Consider the following 22,892-nt stretch of genomic DNA (forward strand, 5'->3'; position numbering starts at 1 on the left):
GGTCCTGGGTTCGAGCCTCGCTCTGCGCATAGTTGAGTCCTTGGAGAAGGCTCTTTACTCACATTCTCTCACCGTACTCAGGTGTAAAATGAGTACCCAGCCGTTGACAGTGTTATCTCTGTCCGAAAAAAATTGTAATATCAGGCGTCATGTCCCGTCCTAAAATGTTAAATGTTGCTGTTGGCCAGGGACCCCTTGTAAAGTGCTTTGAGCACATTTAGTGGATACTGCGCTATATAAAAGCTCATTTTAAAAAGTTCATTTTATAACTCAATTCAGTTTTTCAGCATCTGTTTAACATAAGATTGAGGTCAAAGGTCACATGTTTGAGAAAACATTTTTTTTAACTCATTGAAATTGAAAATGAAGTGATTAATAATGATAAATTATGATATATAATTTGCTATTAATAATAACGTGAAGTTGAATGTAAGCTTCAATTTAATTACAAAAACAGATCAAATGAACGTTTCGGGGTTTCCCCTTTATCACCATCCTGATTTGGTGATAAAGGGGAAACCCGAAACGTTCATTTGATCTGTTTTTGTAATTAAATTGAAGCTTACATTCAACTTTTACGTCATTATTTAAATTTCTTCCAGCTTCGAGCAGCAACATTTACACTATATAATTTGAATGCATCAAGGTAAATAATCTTACAATTTGTAGTCGTGAAAGGAATCTCGGATTGTTTGCAAATATTTGGGTAGTCTTGACTCCATTTGACCACACAGTCGGGAGGCAACAAGGGCCGACATTATAGGTTCATCCCCTAATTCCCAAAACAATCTGGCCAGCTCCTTTCTGAAGAATAAGAGGATGAAATAAATCTTATGTTTGAAAAAGAACGATTTGGAAATTATAATATAAAAATCTCTATTCTCACTCATTATAGTTAAAACATAGGTAAAAATGTGTGTATGTGTATGTAACCGTGTGTGTGTGTGTGTATGTGTGTGTATCCGTGTGTGTGTGTGTATGTGTGTGTATCCGTGTGTGTGTATGTGTGTGTGTGTGTGTGTGTGTGTGTGCATGCAAAGGAAGAAAGAGTGAGTTCAAATTTTTTTCAAGTCAAATATTTATTTATTGTCGGCATTCAAAAAATGTTTCATAGATAATGTAGTCAGGCTAATAGAATGCAAATAGAGTGAACGAGACAGAGAGAAAGTGGAGAACGGAAAAGGAAGAGAGCGTTTTATAGTTATATTTAAAATAAAGGAAAGACAAAACTAGTCTGACCTAACTGGATAAAGGAGATGGTAGATAGCTAAAAATAGAATCAAAACAACGTAAACTTAGCTTTTGAATTGTAATTTTACCTATAATGTTATAACTAAATGCCAATGAAGTATAACATATTTCCTTTTCTTGCTTACCTGAAGAAGGCCAAGGGTCGAAACGTTGTTTACTTTGTTTTGTATCTATTATAAGAAAACATTTTTACTCCCATTATTTTACTGTACATTTTACTGACTCAATTAGGCACCTCTAAGATTTTGGTATAATTTCATTTAATATTGCCCTCAAACTTGTCCAATCCTTTAAAAATTGCAAACATTTAAGCTGAGAATGGTAAATTTGTATTTCAAAATTAGATTTATTTTATTTTTTTCGTTTCAAATTACTAACTGAAATGATAAAGATATTCAATAAGATATTGAAAATTGAGCTTTATATAGCGCAATATCCACTAAACGTGCTCAAAGCGCTTTACAAGATATCCAATAATATGTTATATTCCATATGTGGTTATTTTCATCATTAATGTCTTTGTGTGACATTTACTAGTAGATTGACATAACGACTCATTATTTAAAACATTGACTTAATAACATTTTTGAGTATTTATGTCCTTAATGTATGATAATCTAAAACAAACAAAAAAAAATTAGAGGGTGTTGAGAGCTAATATCATTTTACTCAACAATAGCTAATCTCAATTCAAGGAAATATCAGCTAAGAAAACTTCTTAAAATCAGTTGTTTCATAATATAACGTTATTTGGAAAATCGCCTGTTTGAGAGTTTGTCTTTTCAATCTACTGTAATTAAAGAAAGAGTAACTCTGTGTGTTGTCTACAGGAAAAACCAGACTGTATTTCTGCTATGGAAATGAGCTATTTCATAAGGAAAATGAATGAAGTTGATGTTATCTGCCCTTTGTTATATTTTTTTAGACCGCTACGTGGGTGATTATTTCTCACTAGATTCTCCATCAGACATTAAATGTTAAATGTTACACATAGTGTTGTGTGTTGGTACAACTGATCATGTGGGAAGGACAAGTGAATATTTACTTTAAAACATACCATGATAGCAGTGTGTGGTTTGCTTTGTTTAGCCATCACTGCCATTGTTTACTGAAAAAGGACTAGATCTATTCCGATTGCTCAACTTTCGGACTTCTTGCTTCAGCCTTGGCCAGTTTAATAATAATAATAATAATAATAATAATATAATAATAATAATAATAATAATAATAATAATAATATATCTTTATTGTCCCCCAAAAAAAGTGGCAATTTGTCATTTGGTTACACATTAATAACAATACATTATTGACATAGACACACTCACACAAGATGCACACTAGTAACATAGTTATTGTAAAAAAAAACACAAAAAACGGCATCAACAACAACATCATCATCATCATCGTCCATCATCATCATCATCATCATCATCATCATCATCATCATCATCATCATCATCATCATCATCACAAGAACCTTCCTAATATTTTCGTTACAATCCTTCACTTTCACCATTCCATTCACCATCTTCATCATCATCATCATCATCATCATTGCCTTTTTCACCCTGGGTCAGGGTATAGGCCACAGGCAAACAGTTTCCATCCTTCTCTATCCTGAGCCAACTTTTTTACCTCATTCCAGGTCTTACCACTTCTCTGTATATCAGCTTCTTTAATTCTTCTCCATGTTCCTCGTGGCCTTCCCCTTGATCTTCTGCCCTGAGGGTTTCAGTCCAATACTTTCTTTGTTATAGTTGAGTCATTCATCATACTCCATATTATATTATTCCTGTAACAAGCTATGAGAGGGAAAGCCTGTGGTCCTCCTCCTCTCTCTCTCCTCTCTCTCTCCTCTCTCTCTCTCTCTCTCCTCTCTCTCTCTCGCTCTCTCTCTCTCTCTCTCTCCTCTCTCCTCTCTCTCCTCTTCTCTCTCTCTCTCTCCTCTCCTCTCTCTCTCTCTCCTCTCTCTCTCTCTCTCTCTCTCTCTCCTCTCTCTCTCTCTCTCTCTCTCTCTCTCTCTCTCTCTCCTCTCTCTCTCTCTCCTCTCTCTCTCTCTCTCTCTCTCTCTCTCTCTCTCTCTCTCCTCTCTCTCTCTCTCTCTCTCTCTCTCTCTCTCTCTCTCTCTCTCTCCTCTCTCTCTCTCTCCTCTCTCTCTCTCTCTCTCTCTTCTCTCTCTCTCTCTCTCTCTCTCCTCTCTCTCTCCTCTCTCTCTCTCTCTCTCTTCTCTCTCTCTCTCTCTCCTCCTCTCTCTCTCCTCTCTCTCCTCTCTCTCTCTCTCTCTCTCTCTCTCTCACTCTCTCTCTCTCTCTCTCTCTCTCTCTCTCTCTCTCTCTCTCTCTCTCTCCTCTCTCTCTCTTCTCTCTCTCTCTCTCTCTCTCTCTCTCCTCTCTCTCTCTCTCTCTCTTCCTCTCTCTCTCTCCTCTCTCTCTCCTCCTTCATCTCTCCTCTCCCTCTCTCTCTCTCTCTCTCTCTCTCTCTCTCTCTCTCTCTCTCTCGTCTCTCTCTCTCCTCTCTCTCCTCTCTCCTCTCTCTCTCTCTCTCTCCTCTCTCTCTCTCTCTCTCTCTCTCTCTCTCTCCTCTCTCTCTCTCTTCTCCTCTCTCTCTCTCTCTCTCTCTCTCTCTCTCTCTCTCCTCTCTCTCTCTCTCCTCTCTCTCTTCTCTCTCTCTCCTCTCCTCCTCTCTCCTCCTCTCTCCTCTCTCTCTCTCTCTCTCTCTCTCTCTCTCTCTCTTCCTCTCTCTCTCCTCTCTCTCTCTCTTATTTTTACTTTTTTAAAAATTTTCTCTGTTTACAAACCAGCACAAATGTTTCTGTTCATTTGTTTTTTCCATGGCTTGTTGATTTCTTTGGGCTATTTATAAATTTATTTACAGATTCAGTGCGTGTAATTACGAAGATAACATACATGATGTCACTGATAACTTTCACATTGAAAATGTTGCAGGTTTGCTAGTATTCAATATAAGCTTGAGTGGCTTTGCATCATGCTACAACAGACTGCCACCATTTGAAAAGATTTATCATATTTTTTTCCAATATTTATGCTCATTTTCTCATATTTTTCCCAAAAAGATCGTATTTTCAACATGTGCAACCACGCAAATATCATATTAAAATTCGTTTAATTTATGGAGACTTATGAAGCTTATTGGATTGGACACACGCTTAGATAGAATGACTCAACTATAACAAAGCAAGTATTGGACTGGAACCCTCAGGCAGAAGATCAAGGGGAAGGCCACTAGGAACATGGAGAAGAATTAAAGAAGCTGATATACAGAGAAGTGGTAAGACCTGGAATGAGATTAAAAAGTTAGCTCGGGATAGAGAAGGATGGAAACTGATTGTCCGTGGCCTATACCCTGACCCAGGGTGAAAAAGGCAATGATGATGATAATGATGAAGCTTATAGAGAGAAGGAAAATCCTGCAATTCCTCTGACAATTATCTGTCTGGCTACTCAGTTCTCATGTAGGTGGTGACGAAATTTAAATAACCTTCAACTGTTCCAGTTTTTTCATTTCTCACCCTTTTTGTTACAAACTGTTGACTTTTTTGCATTTAGCACATATTAATCAACATTCCAATTTCATCATATTTTGGACCTCAAAGCACATTAAAAAATGAGAAATCATACTAGTTGGCAAGACTGCTACAACCATCATATATTTTAAAAATTAAATAGAAAATTGAGAGTTACCTTCTTGTAAGGACAGCCCATACCAGGAGTTGTTTATATGGGTGCTTGAATTGGGAAGCTTCATCATCAGCATCTGTATCCGTATCAGTGTTCCCCAACTTTAGAGAATTTCTGGATTTTAATTTTGCGAGTGCTTTTGTTTTTATAGGAGATTTTTGAACCTTTCGTGCTCCCATTGAATATATCATCTTGTCGTCCTCATACTTGTCCAGTAGACGAGTCAGGAATCCACCAATGTCATCGACAGTGAAATACTCAACATTGGTCACGTTTTTTAAAGCGACATGAAGATAATGGTTATGAGAGAGCTGAAAATGCAAAATGCAATACACTGAATAAATTAATGATTAAAAAAGGGAGGAAAGAAAGGATAGAAATAGAAACATTTATTGGCTCTCGTGCTCCGTGGATGATAAAAATATCAAACAAAAACGATTGAGCTAGAGATCTTTAGCATATTGATTACACAAGTTGGATTGAAAAACATGGACACTTGAATTTGGAAAAACATGGACACTTGAATTTGGAAAAACATGGACACTTGAATTTGGAAAAACACGGACACTTGAATTTGGAAAAACATGGACACTTGAATTTGGAAAAACACGGACACCTGAATTTGGAAAAACATGGACACTTGAATTTGGAAAAACACGGACACTTGAATTTGGAAAAACATGGACACTTGAATTTGGAAAAACACGGACACTTGAATTTGGAAAAACACGGACACTTGAATTTGGAAAAACATGGACACTTGAATTTGGAAAAACACGGACACTTGAATTTGGAAAAACACGGACACTTGAATTTGGAAAAACATGGACACTTGAATTTGGAAAAACACGGACACTTGAATTTGGAAAAACATGGACACTTGAATTTGGAAAAACATGGACACTTGAATTTGGAAAAACATGGACACTTGAATTTGGAAAAACACGGACACTTGAATTTGGAAAAACATGGACACTGAATTTGGAAAAACATGGACACTTGAATTTGGAAAAACATGGACACTTGAATTTGCAGTACAGAGAAAAAGCTGTTGTATTGATATCATTCTTTTTTTTTTTTTTCTTTTTCTTTTTTTTTTTTTAAACGATAACTACTATGTTACTAGTGTGCATCTTGTGTGAGTGTGTCTATGCCAATATTGTATTGTTATAAATGTGTAACCAAATGACAAATTGCCACTTTTTTGGGGACATTAAAGATATATTATTATTATTATTATTATTATTATTATTATTATTATTATTATTATTATTATTATTATATTATTATTATTATTATTATTATTATTATTATTATTATCACACTTTTTCAGTTAACAGAATACACCGAGAAATATTTAAAATATCAAGCTGTACCAGTTGGGTTGCAATAAAAGCAGTTTTAAAAATCGATTGAATTGATTGGTGAAAACAAACATTTTTTTTTAAAATGGAGTCTTACAGTGTTATAGAGATGCTGTAGTCGAGTTCTGGTAAGATATTCTCTCACAACAATGCCGTGGTTCAGTAGAAGTCGGACAAATTCATGTTTGTCCTCAACTAGGGCATATGTGAAAGCATTTTCCAGACTTCCTGCAGAGTTATTAAAAATATATGACATTTTCAAAATTCTTTATGAGATTAAATAAATTTAAATACTCAAATTCATCCTGCTCAAGCATAAGTGAATAGCAAAATTAAATAAAACAATGGGCAGTGTCAAAGATGTTAAAAGATCACACTAGGTTGCCTGTACATTTGTTGTTTATTTTTTAAAATTGATAATTTGCAAAGAGATACACACTCCTCCTCCTCCTCCTCCTCTTCTTCTTCTTCCTTCTTCTTCTTCTTCTTCTTCTTCTTCTTCTTCTTCTTCTTCTTCTTCTTCTCTTCTTCTTCTTCTTCTTCTTCTCTTCTTCTTCTTTTCTTCTTCTTCTTTCTCTTCTCTTCTTCTTCTTCTTCATCTTCTTCTTCTTCTTCTTCTTCTTCTTCTTCTTCTTCTTCTTCTTCTTCTTCTTCTTCTTCTTCTTCTTCTTCTTCTTCTTCTTCTTCTTCTTCTCTCTTCTTCTTCTTTCTTTCTTCTTCTTCTTCTTCTTCTCTTCTTTCTTCTTTCTTCTTCTTCTTCTTCTTCTTCTTCTTCTTCTTTTCTTCTTCTTCTTCTTCTTCTTCTTCTTCTTCTTTCTTCTTCTCTCTTCTTTCTTCTTTCTTCTTCTTCTTCTTCTTCTCTTCTTCTTCTTCTTCTTCTTCTTCTTCTTCTTCTTCTTCTTCTTTCTTCTTCTTCTTCTTCTTCTTCTTCTTCTTCTTCTTTCTTCTTCTTCTTCTTCTTCTTCTTCTTCTTCTTCTTCTTCTTCTTCTTCTTCTTCTTCTTCTTCTTCTTCTTCTTCTTCTTCTTTTCTTCTTCTCTCTTCTTCTTCTTCTTCTTCTTCTTCTTCTTCTTCTTCTTCTTCTTCTTCTTCTTCTTCTTCTTCTTCTTCTTCTTCTTCTTCTTCTTCTTCTTCTTCTTCTTCTTCTTCTTCTCTTCTTCTTCTTCTTCTTCTTCTTCTTCTTCTTCTTCTTCTTCTTTTTCTTCTTCTTCTTCTTCTTCTTCTTCTTCTTCTTCTTCTTCTTTCTTCTTTCTTCTTCTTCTTTCTTCTTCTTCTTCTTCTTCTTCTTCTTCTTTTCTTCTTCTTCTTCTTCTTCTTTTCTTCTTTCTTCTTCTTTTCTTCTTCTTCTTCTTCTTCTTCTTCTTCTTCTTCTTCTTCTTCTTCTTCCTTCTTCTTCTTCTTCTTCTTCTTCTTCTTCTTCTTCTTCTTCTTCTTCTTCTTCTTCTTCCTTCTTCTTCTTCTTCTTCTTCTTCTTCTTCTTCTTCTTCTTCTTTCTTCTTCTTCTTCTCTTCTTCTTCTTCTTCTTCTTTCTTCTTCTTTCTTCTTCTTCTTCTTCTTCTTCTTCTTCTTCTTCTTCTTCTCCTCCTCCTCTCCTCCTCCTCCTCCTCCTCCTCCTCCTCCTCTTCTCCTCCTCCTCCTCCCCCCCTCCTCCTCCTCCTCCTCCTCCTCCTCCTCCTCCTCCTCCTCCTCCTCCTCCTCCTCCTCCTCCTCCTCCTCCTCCTCCTCCTCCTCCTCCTCCTCCCTTCCTCCTCCTCCTCTCCTCCTCCTCCTCCTCCTCCTCCTCCTCCTCTCCTCCTCCTCCTCCTCCTCCTCCTCCTCCTCCTCCTCCTCCTCCTCCTCCTCCTCCTCCTCCTCCTCCTCCTCCTCCTCCTCCTCCTCCTCCTCCTCCTCCTCCTCCTCCTCTCCTCCTCCTCCTCCTCCTCCTCCTCCTCCTCCTCCTCCTCCTCCTCCTCCTCTTCTTCTTCTTCTTCTTCTTCTTCTTCTTCTTCTTCTTCTTCTTCTTCTTCTTCTTCTTCTTCTTCTTCTTCTTCTTCTTCTCCTCCTTCTTCTTCTTAGATCTACCCACCTTCTTCCCAGTTGACATCTTCCCTGAAAATCCTGGTTTGTGCAATGTCAGCTCTGTTCCAGGTCATGGCCAAATGAAGTTGACTTTGCATTGAACTCGATGCTTTAGGCCTACCTGGTGAATCAAATTTTATAGTATGTATTAAAAATTGCCACAAACTGAACCTACGATAGATGCCTATATTTACAGGAATACACTCAAGCACTGTTACCTAGAACTCTTCTGGACAAGAAAAAAAGTTGGAGAAAGCCATAGTTCGTGCAGCTATGTGGTCTAATGGTACTACACTCGCTTTCGGATCGGAAGGTTCAAGCCTTGCTCGGCGCATAGTTGAGTCCTTGGAGAAGGCTCTTTACTAACATTATATCACCGTACTCAGGTGTAAAATGAGTACCTGGCCGTTAACAGCGTTGTCTCTGTCCCAAAAATTTGTAATATCGCCTGACAGGCGTCATGTCTCGTCCTACATGTTATGTGTTGCTGTTGGCCAGGGACCCCTTGTAAAGCGCTTTGAGCACGTTTAGTGGATATTGCACTATATAAAAGCTCCATTTTAAAAAATTTTTTTTAGTTCGAGGAAACCATGTACAAAGAATAATAAAAGAAAAATTAGGGACATTCGAATGAGTTCATGGAAACTGTGTGTTTGAAGAAAGTGTAATCGAGGAAACTGTATGCAAGTGCATAATGAATTCCTAATGTCTACATGCTGTCTGTCTTTTAACTGTAGGGAGTAAGTAATCCAGTAATTAATTAAAAAGAGCTAATTTTGCGAAAAGTAGATAGTGCTCCATTAAGTGCTGCATACTATCACACTGAAAGAATTAAATATCACAGATGAGGTCGTGTTTACCTTTCAACGCCTTTAAATAATTGTTTCTGCTTTGATCTTGTCAAACCTTGACAACTGCAATTCACTGCTCGCTGGTCTCCCCCATAACAAAATGTTTGTACTCCAGAGAGTACAGAATTGTGCGGCTAGGTTAGTCCTGGGAAAATCTCATTACGATGATACAAAGGACATGCTTGGAACCCTACATTGGCTCCCAGACATGGCTAGAATTGAATACAAAGTCGCCCTTGTCTGCTTTGGTGTATTTGAGTCTTCTGTCATCCTCTACATTCAACACTTACTCCAACCGTACATACCTCGGAGAAATCTTAGATCCCACGACTTAAAATTGTTAGCATCTCCTAAAACTAAACTTTAATACTTTGGTGATAGGTCTCTTTTGAAATTCAGAAGGATATTCCTCAATCTGTGAGATTTTCGAGGTTTATATTTTAAAAAAATAAATAATAAAAACATATCTTTTCAGTAAATATTGACCCGATTGAATTTTTAAATGTATTGTATGTGACTTGTGTATTGATGTTTTTGATGCCAGTTATAGGCTCTTAATGTTTTGATATTAGTTGATTTGGTCTAGCAATGTTATTGTTACCTGGATAAACAATGTCCTGTTTTTGTTTTTTTTTTGTTTTTCTAAAGTGCCTTGAGGTTTCGACGAAAGGAGCTATAGAAATATGCGTATTAATATTAGTATTATAATTATTATTATTATTATTATTATTATTATTAATTATTATTATTATTATTGTTATTGTTATTATTATTATTATTATTATTATTATTATTATTATTATTATTATTATTATTATTATTATATTATTATTATTATTATTATTATTATCATTATTATTATTATTATTGTTATTATTATTATTATTATTATTATTATTATTATTATTATTATTATCATTATATTATTTCCTTCGGTCAAAAATATATATATTGTTTTCTTTTTCTTTTTTTTAATCGTTTGTGATTTGTTTTCAACCACTATATGTGGCCTGTAGCATGAAGCATGTAATGGGGAGTCAGATAAAGGGAATTTAACTTGGAATTATTAAGTTAAAGTTTCCTGCATTTTAAGTAATTCCATTTGATCTTTTGTGCGGCTATGTGGTCTAGTGGTATGACACTCGCTTTTGGATCAGAAGGTCCTTGGTTCGAGCCTTGCTTGGCGCATAGTGGAGTCCTTGGAGAAGGCTCTTTACTCACATTCTCTCACCGTACTCAGGTGTAAAATGAGTACCTGGACGTTAACAGCGTTGTTTTTGTCCGAAAAATTGTAATATCGCCTGACAGGCATCATGTCCCGTCCTACATGTTAAATGTTGCTGTTGACCAGGGACCCCTTGTAAAGTGCTTTGAGCACATTTTAGTGAATATTGTGCTATATAAAAGCTCATTTTTTTTGTTTTTTGCAATCTCCACATTTGACACAAATTCTAGTATTTCATCTTTAACACTTTACAGGAGAATTCGAGTCTACTCTGACTTACCATCATATTTAATCATTTCCCCGAAAGACCAGGAACTGTAATGCAATTCAGAATTTCTTAGAAGCCTCAGTTAAAAAATTGAGCTTTATATAGCGCAATATCCACTAAATGTGCTCAAAGCGCTTTACAAGGGGTCCCTGGTCAACAGCAACATTTAACATGTAGGACGAAACATGCCGCCTGTTAGGCGATATTACAATTTTTCGGACAAAGACACTGCTGTTAACGGCCAGGTACTCATTTTACACCTGAGTACGGTGAGAGAATGTGAGTAAAGAGCCTTTTCCAAGGACTCAACTATGCGCCGATTGCGAGGCTCGAACCCAGGACCTTCCGATCCAAAAGAGAGTGTCATACCACAAGACCACATAGCCGCACCTTTAACCTTTAAGCGCCTTTAAGTTACATGATATGATATGATATGATATGATATGATATGATATGATATGATATGATATAAGTCCAGATTTATGTAGGCTTTTACAGCCTTTTATCTGCTCTTGTGCATTCGTGAACGTATTTAATTCACGTCTCTCAAAACTGGGCATGCCACATAGTGGAAGGAGGTGTCTGAATTAAACTCTACAAACAGTATTTTTCTGTTTCACAATGAGCGTCGAGACGGCACTTGAATGCCTGCAATGAAGGGGCGTCAACAACTATTACTTCTCTTATGGTGACGACCGTCAGCTGGCTGCTCTCGCCAATTTAAAAATTGGGGAAATTATGACTAGAAAGAAATTCTGTCTTGTCATTTAAAAAGGGTTTCTTTCAATACTCAGCATTGGTCTTTACGGACATCATAACATTGGTCAGATACGATTATTCATATTAATCACTGACTTTTAAAAAGAAATACCTTTTAATAAAACTGATAGAATCGCCAAGTCTAGTTCTTCATGCTTGTTGAGATTAAAAATAGTAATCTGAAAGACAACAATGTTAATGATACTAAATAGTAGCAATATAATAATGATGAAAATAATAATAATAATAATAATAATAATAAATAATAATAATAATAATAATAATAATAATAATAATAATAATAATAATAATAATAATAATAATAATAATAAAAATAATAATAATAATAATAATAATAATAATAATAATAATAATAATAATATAATAATAATAATAATAATAATAATAATAATAATAATAATAATAACAATAATAATAATAATAATAATAATAATAATAATAATAATAATAATAATAATAATAATAATAATAATAATGTGGTATTTAAAATATTTTATAATATAATCCAGAATACTAACAAAATGAATTGCATAGTCCTTGAAATACAATAATAAGGCTCACTCTTAGGATCAATACAGCTCATTTGGTAGGATATATGACACATTTTATTATGAAACCAAAGAGAACTCAAATCCGGGAAGAGTCCATTTTTTTTTTTTTTAATCGCTCTGTCCACCCACCAGAAGTCGTTGGGTAGTTGGGTTTTCTAGATCTAGTAGAAAACTACTTTACTAGAAAGTAAAGTGAGGTGGAGCTGGACAAATATGTTAACCATTAAATAAGCTGAGCACCAAATGTTGATGTATTAACGTATTTTAAATGGTGTTTTCTAAGTGATGTGTAAAGGTCATAAAGTACTGTAAATATTCGAATTTCCAAATTCTCGTTAAACGAATTGACCCAGAATTGCCATAATGTATTCTAAAATATTTGATTTTTCATGCCGTTGAAATAGAATTGTATACATATTAATATAGCGCAATTTTACATTGTGATCAAGGTAGTATAACGATTTTTATGTCACTCTACCTTGTTATTGATGTTATGCATTTAGGTAAAATACTCTGAGTATCCGCCAGTCGGATATAAAGTACCAACACACAAAACGATGTGTGACCTAAAACGTTTATAGTTTGATTGTTAGAGTTATAAGACAATTGTGTCCAGGATCGATAGAAAACAACATGTACTGTCCAATTTATGGTGGGGGAAATCCTGGCATCACGAGTCTTATAACACTCAATGACTGTCTTTTTGTATCGATGTTAGAGATCAATCAAGCTATTTTATTCAGGTTTGGAGAAGGATTAGTATCTTACAGCAAAGATGGGAATAGTAACCTGAACCCTGATTCATATAGTTTTAACATTGAACATAAACTGTTTTAAAATATGAAAAAGTAAAGGTGACAAACAAAGCCAACAAAAAAAAATACAAACAAACAAACAAATAAAAATTATTTTTTAAAATCAAAAAACGAAAAAAAAATAAGATAGATAGATAGATAGATAGATAGATAGATCGATCAATAGATAGATAGATAGAAAGATAGATAGATAGATCGATAGATAGATAGATAGATAGATATATAGATATATATATATATATATATAATATATATATTATATATATATATATATATATTATATATATATATATATATATATATATATATATTGTCAGGCCGAAAATAAAAAAAGCTTCTGAAAGGATATCAATCTAAGACTACAGATCATGTGACTTCCATTGACTGACTTAAAATGGAAAAGCAAACATCACGAATAGAACTGTACAAAGGTTAAATTTTATGCCATAACATATTTTCTTAAATTATGCATGTTGAATTAAATACAGAATTGGCAGGATTCTGTACTTACCAGTTCTTCCTTTCTGCAGCAGGTCATGACTTTATTCATCATTTCTTCCAATTTCTTTTTCTTCTCGAATTCACTTCCTCTTTTGAAAGCCCCTGGAAATGCTGCGTACATTTTCCTGGCCAGTTTGTCTTGATATTGTGCCGACATGACTCTTTCTTTGCTTTAATGATTTTCAGAATAAAAATACTTACTTGAAGTGACTCATTAACTCACTCAACCCTAACACCGACTATATCCGTAGTGTACCCGGTTACTTTTACCCCATGCCTATTTATTACATTTTTCTGAGACAAATAATTATAGGCGTAGTATCAACTCTAATATTTTTAGTTTTTGCATGTTAATCATAGTTGAATAAAACTATCTATTTACAAGCTCATTTTTATTACATTTTGAAAAGTAGCAAAAGTCTCTAGGATTGAGTGACTTAATCAGAAAATACAAATTTATCAATTTCCTTTTCAACATTAGTTCATAACATCATTGTAAAAGAGTATCGTAATAAAGCAAAATTGCATATGTTGTTAGCTAACGTATATAAATAAAACATTAAAAATATATTTTATTAAATAGTAAAACATTGTAGCAGCAACACCCCCCCCCCCCCCCCCCCCCCCCCTTGCCCAATAAACTGTGTACTTTGCTAACTGCCAAATCTTTGCTTTATTCTAACTATTTTCTCTATAAATACACTAAAAAATATACCGCTCTCTGCCATCACACTGACAAGTTGAGTCAGGGGGAAAATATTTGTTATACGACCAACTTAAGTTAATTCTCAAGTGCTGTGCTAATTTATGATTACACTTCAAGGAAAAAAAGTTAACGCGAAAAAAAAAATGAAAAGGAGAACCTATTGAGTCTGAAACAAAAATAAACATAACATCTTCAAAAGAGAATAAATTATTTAACAATGAACTTAACAGGCTCAAAGATTTCTTAAGTCAACTGAGATTAATTTTTTTCTTTAATTGGCGGAAGGACAGCTAAAGATTGTTCTTTATTTGACATAATCATATTTATTTTTGTTCTAATTCTTAAAGAAACTTGCCTACTACTAAACAACATTTGTTGAAAAGAAAATGAGGTGCCAGAGAAACTATATGAAATACTTTAAATTGTCACCTAGTTTTGCTGGTGGCAAAATAGTTTTTTATAAAATAGATACAAGTGTGCACTAACAAACTGGACCAGCAGAACTTAGAGCCTAATTTCTGTCTACAATAAGAGGAAACGGTAAGAAAAGGCAATAAATCTTCTTCACGGATAAGTCTTTTAACCCAAGATGAGAGAAAAATGAATTTATTTCAAGACGAATTTTAAACCGAAAATTAATCAGTTTGAGAATAACATTGAAGTACAACTTAATTTACTTAGGACCGGTGGTGGTGTGTTTGTAAGCATATGCTATGATGTTTGCAGCACGGCCACTTCCTGCACAAACAATGACAGGAGTTCCTTTGGAAACAGTGGCAAAAACATCTTGAATTGCATCAACTCCTCCTTCCAGCAAAATTTGAACCAGTGGAATTCCGAGACCTCCATCTGAAATTTATTTTTTTAATGAGAAGGTGATGAATACAGAGAAGAGAACTTGCTCAACTATGACTAAAACAAATAGAAAAAAAGTTTTATGGCCCAATAAACATTCCCCCCCCCCCCCCCCCCCCCCCATCAAAAAAAAAAAAAATAATGCGAATCCTCAACAAAAATTATACAAATCCATACAAATTGAATCTAAATCAGTTTACTTGCATAAAATTTCTCATATTTGAATGCCAACCTCTTTATTGTTTCTTTTTTTTTCCGAATTGCAAATAAAAAAGAAAAAGAAAAAACATTTCCAAAAATCAAGTAACTTAATATCAGGGAAAATAATGTATAACGAGGTAAATACTAAATATTTCATAACTATGAATGTTTTGCTGAAAAGGTTACCATTGAAGAATACAAGTAGGGATAGATAAGAGTTGAAGAAAATTACAATAATATATACAAATAAACAATGGCTAAGGGTGACCCGATTGATACCAAAATTACAATAATATATACAAATAAACAATGGCTAAGGGTGACCCGATTGATACCAAAATTACAATAATATATACAAATAAATAATGGCTAAGGGTGACCCGATTGATACCAAAATTACAATAATATATACAAATAAATAATGGCTAAGGGTGACCTGATTGATCCCAAAATTACAATAATATATACAAATAAATAATGGCTAAGGGTGACCCGATTGATACCAAAATTACAATAATATATACAAATAAATAATGGCTAAGGGTGACCCGATTGATACCAAAATTACAATAATATATACAAATAAATAATGGCTAAGGGTGACCCGATTGATACCACAAATAAACAATGGCTAAGGGTGACCCGATTGATACCACAAATAAATAATGGCTAAGGGTGACCCGATTGATACCACAAATAAATAATGGCTAAGGGTGACCCGATTGATACCACAAATAAATAATGGCTAAGGGTGACCCGATTGATACCACAAATAAATAATGGCTAAGGGTGACCCGATTGATACCACAAATAAACAATGGCTAAGGGTGACCCGATTGATACCACAAATAAACAATGGCTAAGGGTGACCCGATTGATACCACAAATAAACAATGGCTAAGGGTGACCCGATTGATACCACAAATAAATAATGGCTAAGGGTGACCCGATTGATACCACAAATAAACAATGGCTAAGTGTGACCCGATTGATACCACAAAAAAATAATGGCTAAGGGTGACCGATTGATACCACAAATAAACAATGGCTAAGGGTGACCCGATTGATACCACAAATAAACAATGGCTAAGGGTAACCCGATTGATACCACAAATAAATAATGGCTAAGGGTGACCCGATTGATACCACAAATAAACAATGGCTAAGGGTGACCCGATTGATACCACAAATAAACAATGGCTAAGGGTGACCCGATTGATACCACAAAAAAACAATGGCTAAGGGTGACCCGATTGATACCACAAATAAACAATGGCTAAGGGTGACCCGATTGATACCACAAATAAACAATGGCTAAGGGTGACCCGATTGATACCACAAATAAACAATGGCTAAGGGTGACCCGATTGATACCACAAATAAACAATGGCTAAGGGTGACCCGATTGATACCACAAATAAATAATGGCTAAGGGTGACCCGATTGATACCACAAATAAACAATGGCTAAGGGTGAACCGATTGATACCACAAATAAACAATGGCTAAGGGTGACCCGATTGATACCACAAATAAACAATGGCTAAGGGTGACCCGATTGATACGACAAATAAACAATGGCTAAGGGTGACCCGATTGATACCACAAATAAATAATGGCTAAGGGTGACCCGATTGATACCACAAATAAACAATGGCTAAGGGTGACCCGATTGATACCACAAATAAACAATGCTAAGGGTGACCGATTGATACCACAAATAAATAATGGCTAAGGGTGACCCGATTGATACCACAAATAAACAATGGCTAAGGGTGACCCGATTGATACCACAAATAAACAATGGCTAAGGGTGACCCGATTGATACCACAAATAAACAATGGCTAAGGGTGACCCGATTGATACCACAAATAAACAATGGCTAAGAGTGACCCGATTGATACCACAAATAAATAATGGCTAAGGGTGACCCGATTGATACCACAAATAAACAATGGCTAAGGGTGACCCGATTGATACCACAAATAAACAATGGCTAAGGGTGACCCGATTGATACCACAAATAAATAATGGCTAAGGGTGACCCGATTGATACCAAAAATAAACAATGGCTAAGGGTGACCCGATTGATACCACAAATAAACAATGGCTAAGGGTGACCCGATTGATACCACAAATAAACAATGGCTAAGGGTGACCCGATTGATACCACAAATAAATAATGGCTAAGGGTGACCCGATTGATATCACAAATAAACAATGGCTAAGGGTGACCCGATTGATACCACAAATAAACAATGGCTAAGGGTGACCCGATTGATACCACAAATAAACAATGGCTAAGGGTGACCAGATTGATACCACAAATAAACAATGGCTAAGGGTGACCCGATTGATACCACAAATAAACAATGGCTAAGGGTGACCGATTGATACCACAAAAAAACAATGGCTAAGGGTGACCCGATTGATACCACAAATAAATAATGGCTAAGGGTGACCCGATTGATACCACAAATAAACAATGGCTAAGGGTGACTGATTGATCCACAAATAAACAATGGCTAAGGAGTGACCCGATTGATACCACAAATAAACAATGGCTAAGGGTGACCCGATTGATACACAAATAAACAATGGGTAAGGGTGACCCGATTGATACCAAAATAAATAATGGCTAAGGGTGACCCGATTTATACCACAAATAATAATGGCTAAGGGTGACCCGATTGATACCACAAATAAACAATGGCTAAGGGTGACCCGATTGATACCACAAAATAAATAATGGCTAAGGGTGACCCGATTGATACCACAAATAAATAATGGCTAAGGGTGACCCGATTGATACCACAAATAAACAATGGCTAAGGGTGACCGTTTGATACCACAAATAAACAATGGCTAAGGGTGACCCGATTGATACCACAAATAAACAATGGCTAAGGGTGACCGATTGATACCAAAATAAAAATGGCTAAGGGTGACCCGATTGATACAACAAATAAACAATGGCTAAGGGTGACCCGATTGATACCACAAATAAACAATGGCTAAGGGTGACCCGATTGATACCACAAATAAACAATGGCTAAGTGGTGACCCGATTGATACCACAAATAAAAATGGCTAAGGGTGACCCCATTGATACCAACAAATAAACAATGGCTAAGGGTGACCCGATTGAATAACCACAAATAAACAATGGCTAAGGTACCGATGATACCACAAATAAATAATGGCTAAGGGTGACCCGATTGATACCACAAATAAACAATGGCTAAGGGTGACCCGATTGATACCACAAATAAACAATGGCTAAGGGTGACCCGATTGATACCACAAATAAACAATGGCTAAGGGTGACCCGATTGATACCACAAATAAACAATGGCTAAGGGTGACCGATTGATACAACAAATAAACAATGGCTAAGGGTGACCCGATTGATACCACAAAAAAACAATGGCTAAGGGTGACCCGATTGATACCACAAATAAACAATGGCTAAGGGTGACCCGATTGATACCACAAATAAATAATGGCTAAGGGTGACCCGATTGATACCACAAATAAACAATGGCTAAGGTGACCCGATTGTACTAACATGTACTAAAATAACTAATGGCTAAGGTGAACCCGATTGATACCACAAATAAAAATGGCAAGGGTGACCCGATGTACCACAAATAAACAAGCTAAGGGTGACCCGATTGTACCACAAATAAAAATGCTAAGGGTGACCCGATTGATACCACAAATAAAAATGGCTAAGGGTGACCCATTGATACCACAAATAAACAATGGCTAAGGGTGACCCATTGATACACAAATAAACAATGGCTAAGGGTGACCCGATTGATACCACAAATAAACAATGGCTAAGGGTGACCGATTGATACCACAAATAAACAATGGCTAAGGGTGACCGATTGATACCACAAATAAACAATGGCTAAGGGTGACCCGATTGATACCACAAATAAACAATGGCTAAGGTGACCCGATTGATACCCAAATAAAAATGGCTAAGGGTGACCCATTGATACCACAAATAAAAATGGCTAAGGGTGACCCGATTGATACCACAATAAACAATGGCTAAGGGTGACCGATTGATACCACAAATAAACAATGGCTAAGGGTGACCCGATTGATACCACAAATAAACAATGGCTAAGGGTGACCGATGATACCACAAATAAACAATGGCTAGGGTGACCATTGATACACAAATAAAAATGCTAAGGTGACCCATTGATACACAAATAAACAATGCTAAGGGTGACCCATGATACCACAAATAAACAATGGCTAAGGGTGACCCGATGATACCACAAATAAACAATGGCTAAGGGTGACCCGATTGATACCACAAATAAACAATGGCTAAGGGTGACCGATTGATACCACAAATAAACAATGGCTAAGGGTGACCCGATTGATACCACAAATAAACAATGGCTAAGGGTGACCCGATTGATACCACAAATAAACAATGGCTAAGGGTGACCCGATGATACACAAATAAAAATGGCTAAGGTGACCCATTGATACCACAAATAAACAATGCTAAGGGTGACCGATTGATACACAAATAAACAATGGCTAAGGGTGACCCGATTGATACCACAAATAAACAATGGCTAAGGTGACCCGATTGATACCACAAATAAAAATGCTAAGGGTGACCCGATTGATACCACAAATAAACAAGGCTAAGGGTGACCGATTGATACCACAAATAAAATGCAAGGTGACCCGATTGATACCACAAATAAAAATGGCTAAGGGACCATTGATACAAAACATGCTAAGGGACGATTGATACCACAAATAAACAATGGCTAAGGGTGACCGATTGATACCACAAATAAACAATGCTAAGGGTGACCCGATTGATACCACAAATAAACAATGGCTAAGGGTGACCCGATGATACCACAAATAAAATGGCTAAGGGTGACCCGATTGATACCACAAATAAAAATGCTAGGTGACCCGATTGATACACAAATAAAAATGTAAGGGTGACCCGATTGATACCACAAATAAAAATGGCTAAGGGTGACCCGATTGATACCACAAATAAACAATGGTAAGGGTGACCCGATTGATACCACAAATAAACAATGGCTAAGGGTGACCCGATTGATACCACAAATAAACAATGGCTAAGGGTGACCGATTGATACCACAAATAAACAATGGCTAAGGTGACCCGATTGATACACAAATAAAAATGCTAAGGGTGACCCGATTGATACCACAAATAAACAATGGCTAAGGTGACCCGATTGATACACAAAAAACAATGGCTAGGGTACCGATTGATACCAAAATAAAAATTAAGGTGCGATTATAAAATAAACATCTAGGTGACATTGATAAAAATAATTGGTAAGTGACCGATTGATCAATAAAAATGGTGGGTGACGATTGATCCCAAATACAATGGTAGGTGCCATTGAACACATTAAACATGGCTAAGGGTGACGATTGTAAAAATAAATTTAGTTAATTGATAAAAATAAAATGCTAAGTTGAATTTCAACTAACAAGCTAAGTGACCCATTGATACCACAAAAATGCTAGGTACCGATGATACCACAAATAACATGGTAAGGGTGCCCGATTGATACACATAAAATGGCTAGGGTACCGATTATACCAAAAAACATGGCTAAGGTGACCCATTATACCACATAACAAGCTAAGTACGATTGATACAAATAAAAGCTATACCGATTATCAATAAACAATGGCTAAGGGTGACCCGATTGATACCCCAAAATAAACAATGGCTAAGGGTGACCCGATTGATACCACAAATAAAAATGGCTAAGGGTGACCCGATTGATACCACAAATAAACAATGGCTAAGGGTGACCCGATTGATACCACAAATAAACAATGGCTAAGGGTGACCCGATTGATACCACAAATAAACAATGGCTAAGGGTGACCGATTGATACCACAAATAAACAATGGCTAAGGGTGACCCGATTGATACCACAAATAAACAATGGCTAAGGGTGACCCGATTGATACACAAATAAACAATGGCTAAGGGTGACCCGATTGATACCACAAATAAACAATGGCTAAGGGTGACCCGATTGATACCACAAATAAACAATGGCTAAGGGTGACCCGATTGATACCACAAATAAATAATGGCTAAGGGTGACCCGATTGATACCACAAATAAATAATGGCTAAGGGTGACCCGATTGATACCACAAATAAACAATGGCTAAGGGTGACCCGATTGATACCACAAATAAACAATGGCTAAGGGTGACCCGATTGATACCACAAATAAACAATGGCTAAGGGTGACCCGATTGATACCACAAATAAATAATGGCTAAGGGTGACCCGATTGATACCACAAATAAACAATGGCTAAGGGTGACCCGATTGATACCACAAATAAACAATGGCTAAGGGTGACCCGATTGATACCACAAATAAACAATGGCTAAGGGTGACCCGATTGATACCACAAATAAGCAATGGCTAAGGGTGACCCGATTGATACCAGATTAAAATGAATAAAACAAAACTCATTTCTGGTGGATAATTAAATGCATTCAGTAAAATAAAGTAAAAAATTAATATCTAATTATATTAAACACATTATTCAGGAATAAGACAATTGAGTTTTTATAAGATACATGTGTGTTTGTGCGTGTTTGAGTAAACTATTTATGTACAGTGTGTATATGGATGTGTGTGTGTGTGTGTTTGTGTGTAATTGGATGCGCGTGAGCTATTGTTCGTATGTCCGAATCTGCAGTGTGTAATGTTTTTTACTGATGGTCAATATGAAGCACTTCGAAGCTTCGGCATAAGTGCTATATAAATGTACATTTATTATTATATATTATTATTATTTAATTTTTGCATAATGAAAGAATAAAAACATTACTTTGCACTGAAGTTGAAATTTTCTTTTCTAACTCAGCCCTAAAGTCTGCAACCCCACTGTAGTGTATACGATATCCATTGTCAACAAAAATGAAGTGAGTGTGGTAAGGATTCAAAGGCACGGCACTATCATGATGAATCTCATTCGAACTCCTGTGGTAAGCATTGAACCTCCCCTGTTGAATGCAAAATTACAATAATATTGGCTCATAAAACTTTATTCAAAAGTTGAACCAAAAAGAAACAGAATTCAATTGTTGATGAATTTTAAAATCTTAATATAATTACACGAAATTCATGAGCCATTTGAAAAATTAAAAATATTGAAAGCACGTAATATCACATTATTTTGTTTTGGGCTCTTTTTTAATTATCTTTATGATCGAAACAGGGCTTATAACACGTGGACAAGAAACAAACTGAAAAGTCAAATTAAAGACTCACTTTCCCGGTAGGATTTTCCAGTCTCTGCCTATCTTTGACATATCCCCAGGAGAAATACCGATACATCTAAGGAGATGTGTCACCTTGTTGTCAACCCACACAAAGGACTGGCCTTTGTGAACGGCCTGACCGACTGCCTTCATCACTCCCATGTTGGCTCCGGAGGTGATTAACCAGGCTTTCGTTGATTTTGCTGCCTGTGGAAAAGCACCATTTAAAAAAAAAATTGAAACAACACTTTAATCGATTTTCTATCCTTAGAAGATGTTTAAATTAAATAACAAGTGAATAAATTATAACAACATCCATACTGTCAACATTAATCATACATGGGGCAAAAGGAGTTTACTATATGAGTCAGTAGAGTCTTTTTTTTAATATTGCATTGAGGTGAAAAAAGTGGGAATTCACTGAAAATTAACTGATTAAT

General features: G+C 35.7%; 1 protein-coding gene across 1 annotated transcript in view; it reads right to left on the reverse strand.

Annotated features, from left to right (window-relative positions):
- LOC144964085 (transient receptor potential cation channel subfamily M member 3-like) overlaps window positions 1–22,528 on the reverse strand; it is a 40,448-nt gene extending 17,920 nt beyond the window's left edge. Inside the window, exons 1-9 of the mRNA XM_078898026.1 lie at window positions 22,463–22,528; window positions 22,020–22,194; window positions 14,745–14,916; window positions 13,372–13,531; window positions 11,586–11,652; window positions 8,378–8,491; window positions 6,411–6,541; window positions 4,953–5,260; window positions 661–804 (exon numbers count right to left, since the gene is read on the reverse strand). Of these exons, the coding sequence (XP_078754152.1) occupies window positions 661–804; window positions 4,953–5,260; window positions 6,411–6,541; window positions 8,378–8,491; window positions 11,586–11,652; window positions 13,372–13,531; window positions 14,745–14,916; window positions 22,020–22,194; window positions 22,463–22,528 (1,337 nt within the window). The remainder of the gene's footprint in view (window positions 1–660; window positions 805–4,952; window positions 5,261–6,410; window positions 6,542–8,377; window positions 8,492–11,585; window positions 11,653–13,371; window positions 13,532–14,744; window positions 14,917–22,019; window positions 22,195–22,462) is intronic.
- Window positions 22,529–22,892: the final 364 nt, after the last annotated feature.

Source organism: Berghia stephanieae, chromosome 2 (assembly GCF_034508935.2).
Source record: "Berghia stephanieae isolate SIO BIC M18660-M18661 chromosome 2, UCSD_Bste_1.3, whole genome shotgun sequence".
NCBI lineage: Eukaryota > Metazoa > Mollusca > Gastropoda > Nudibranchia > Aeolidiidae > Berghia > Berghia stephanieae.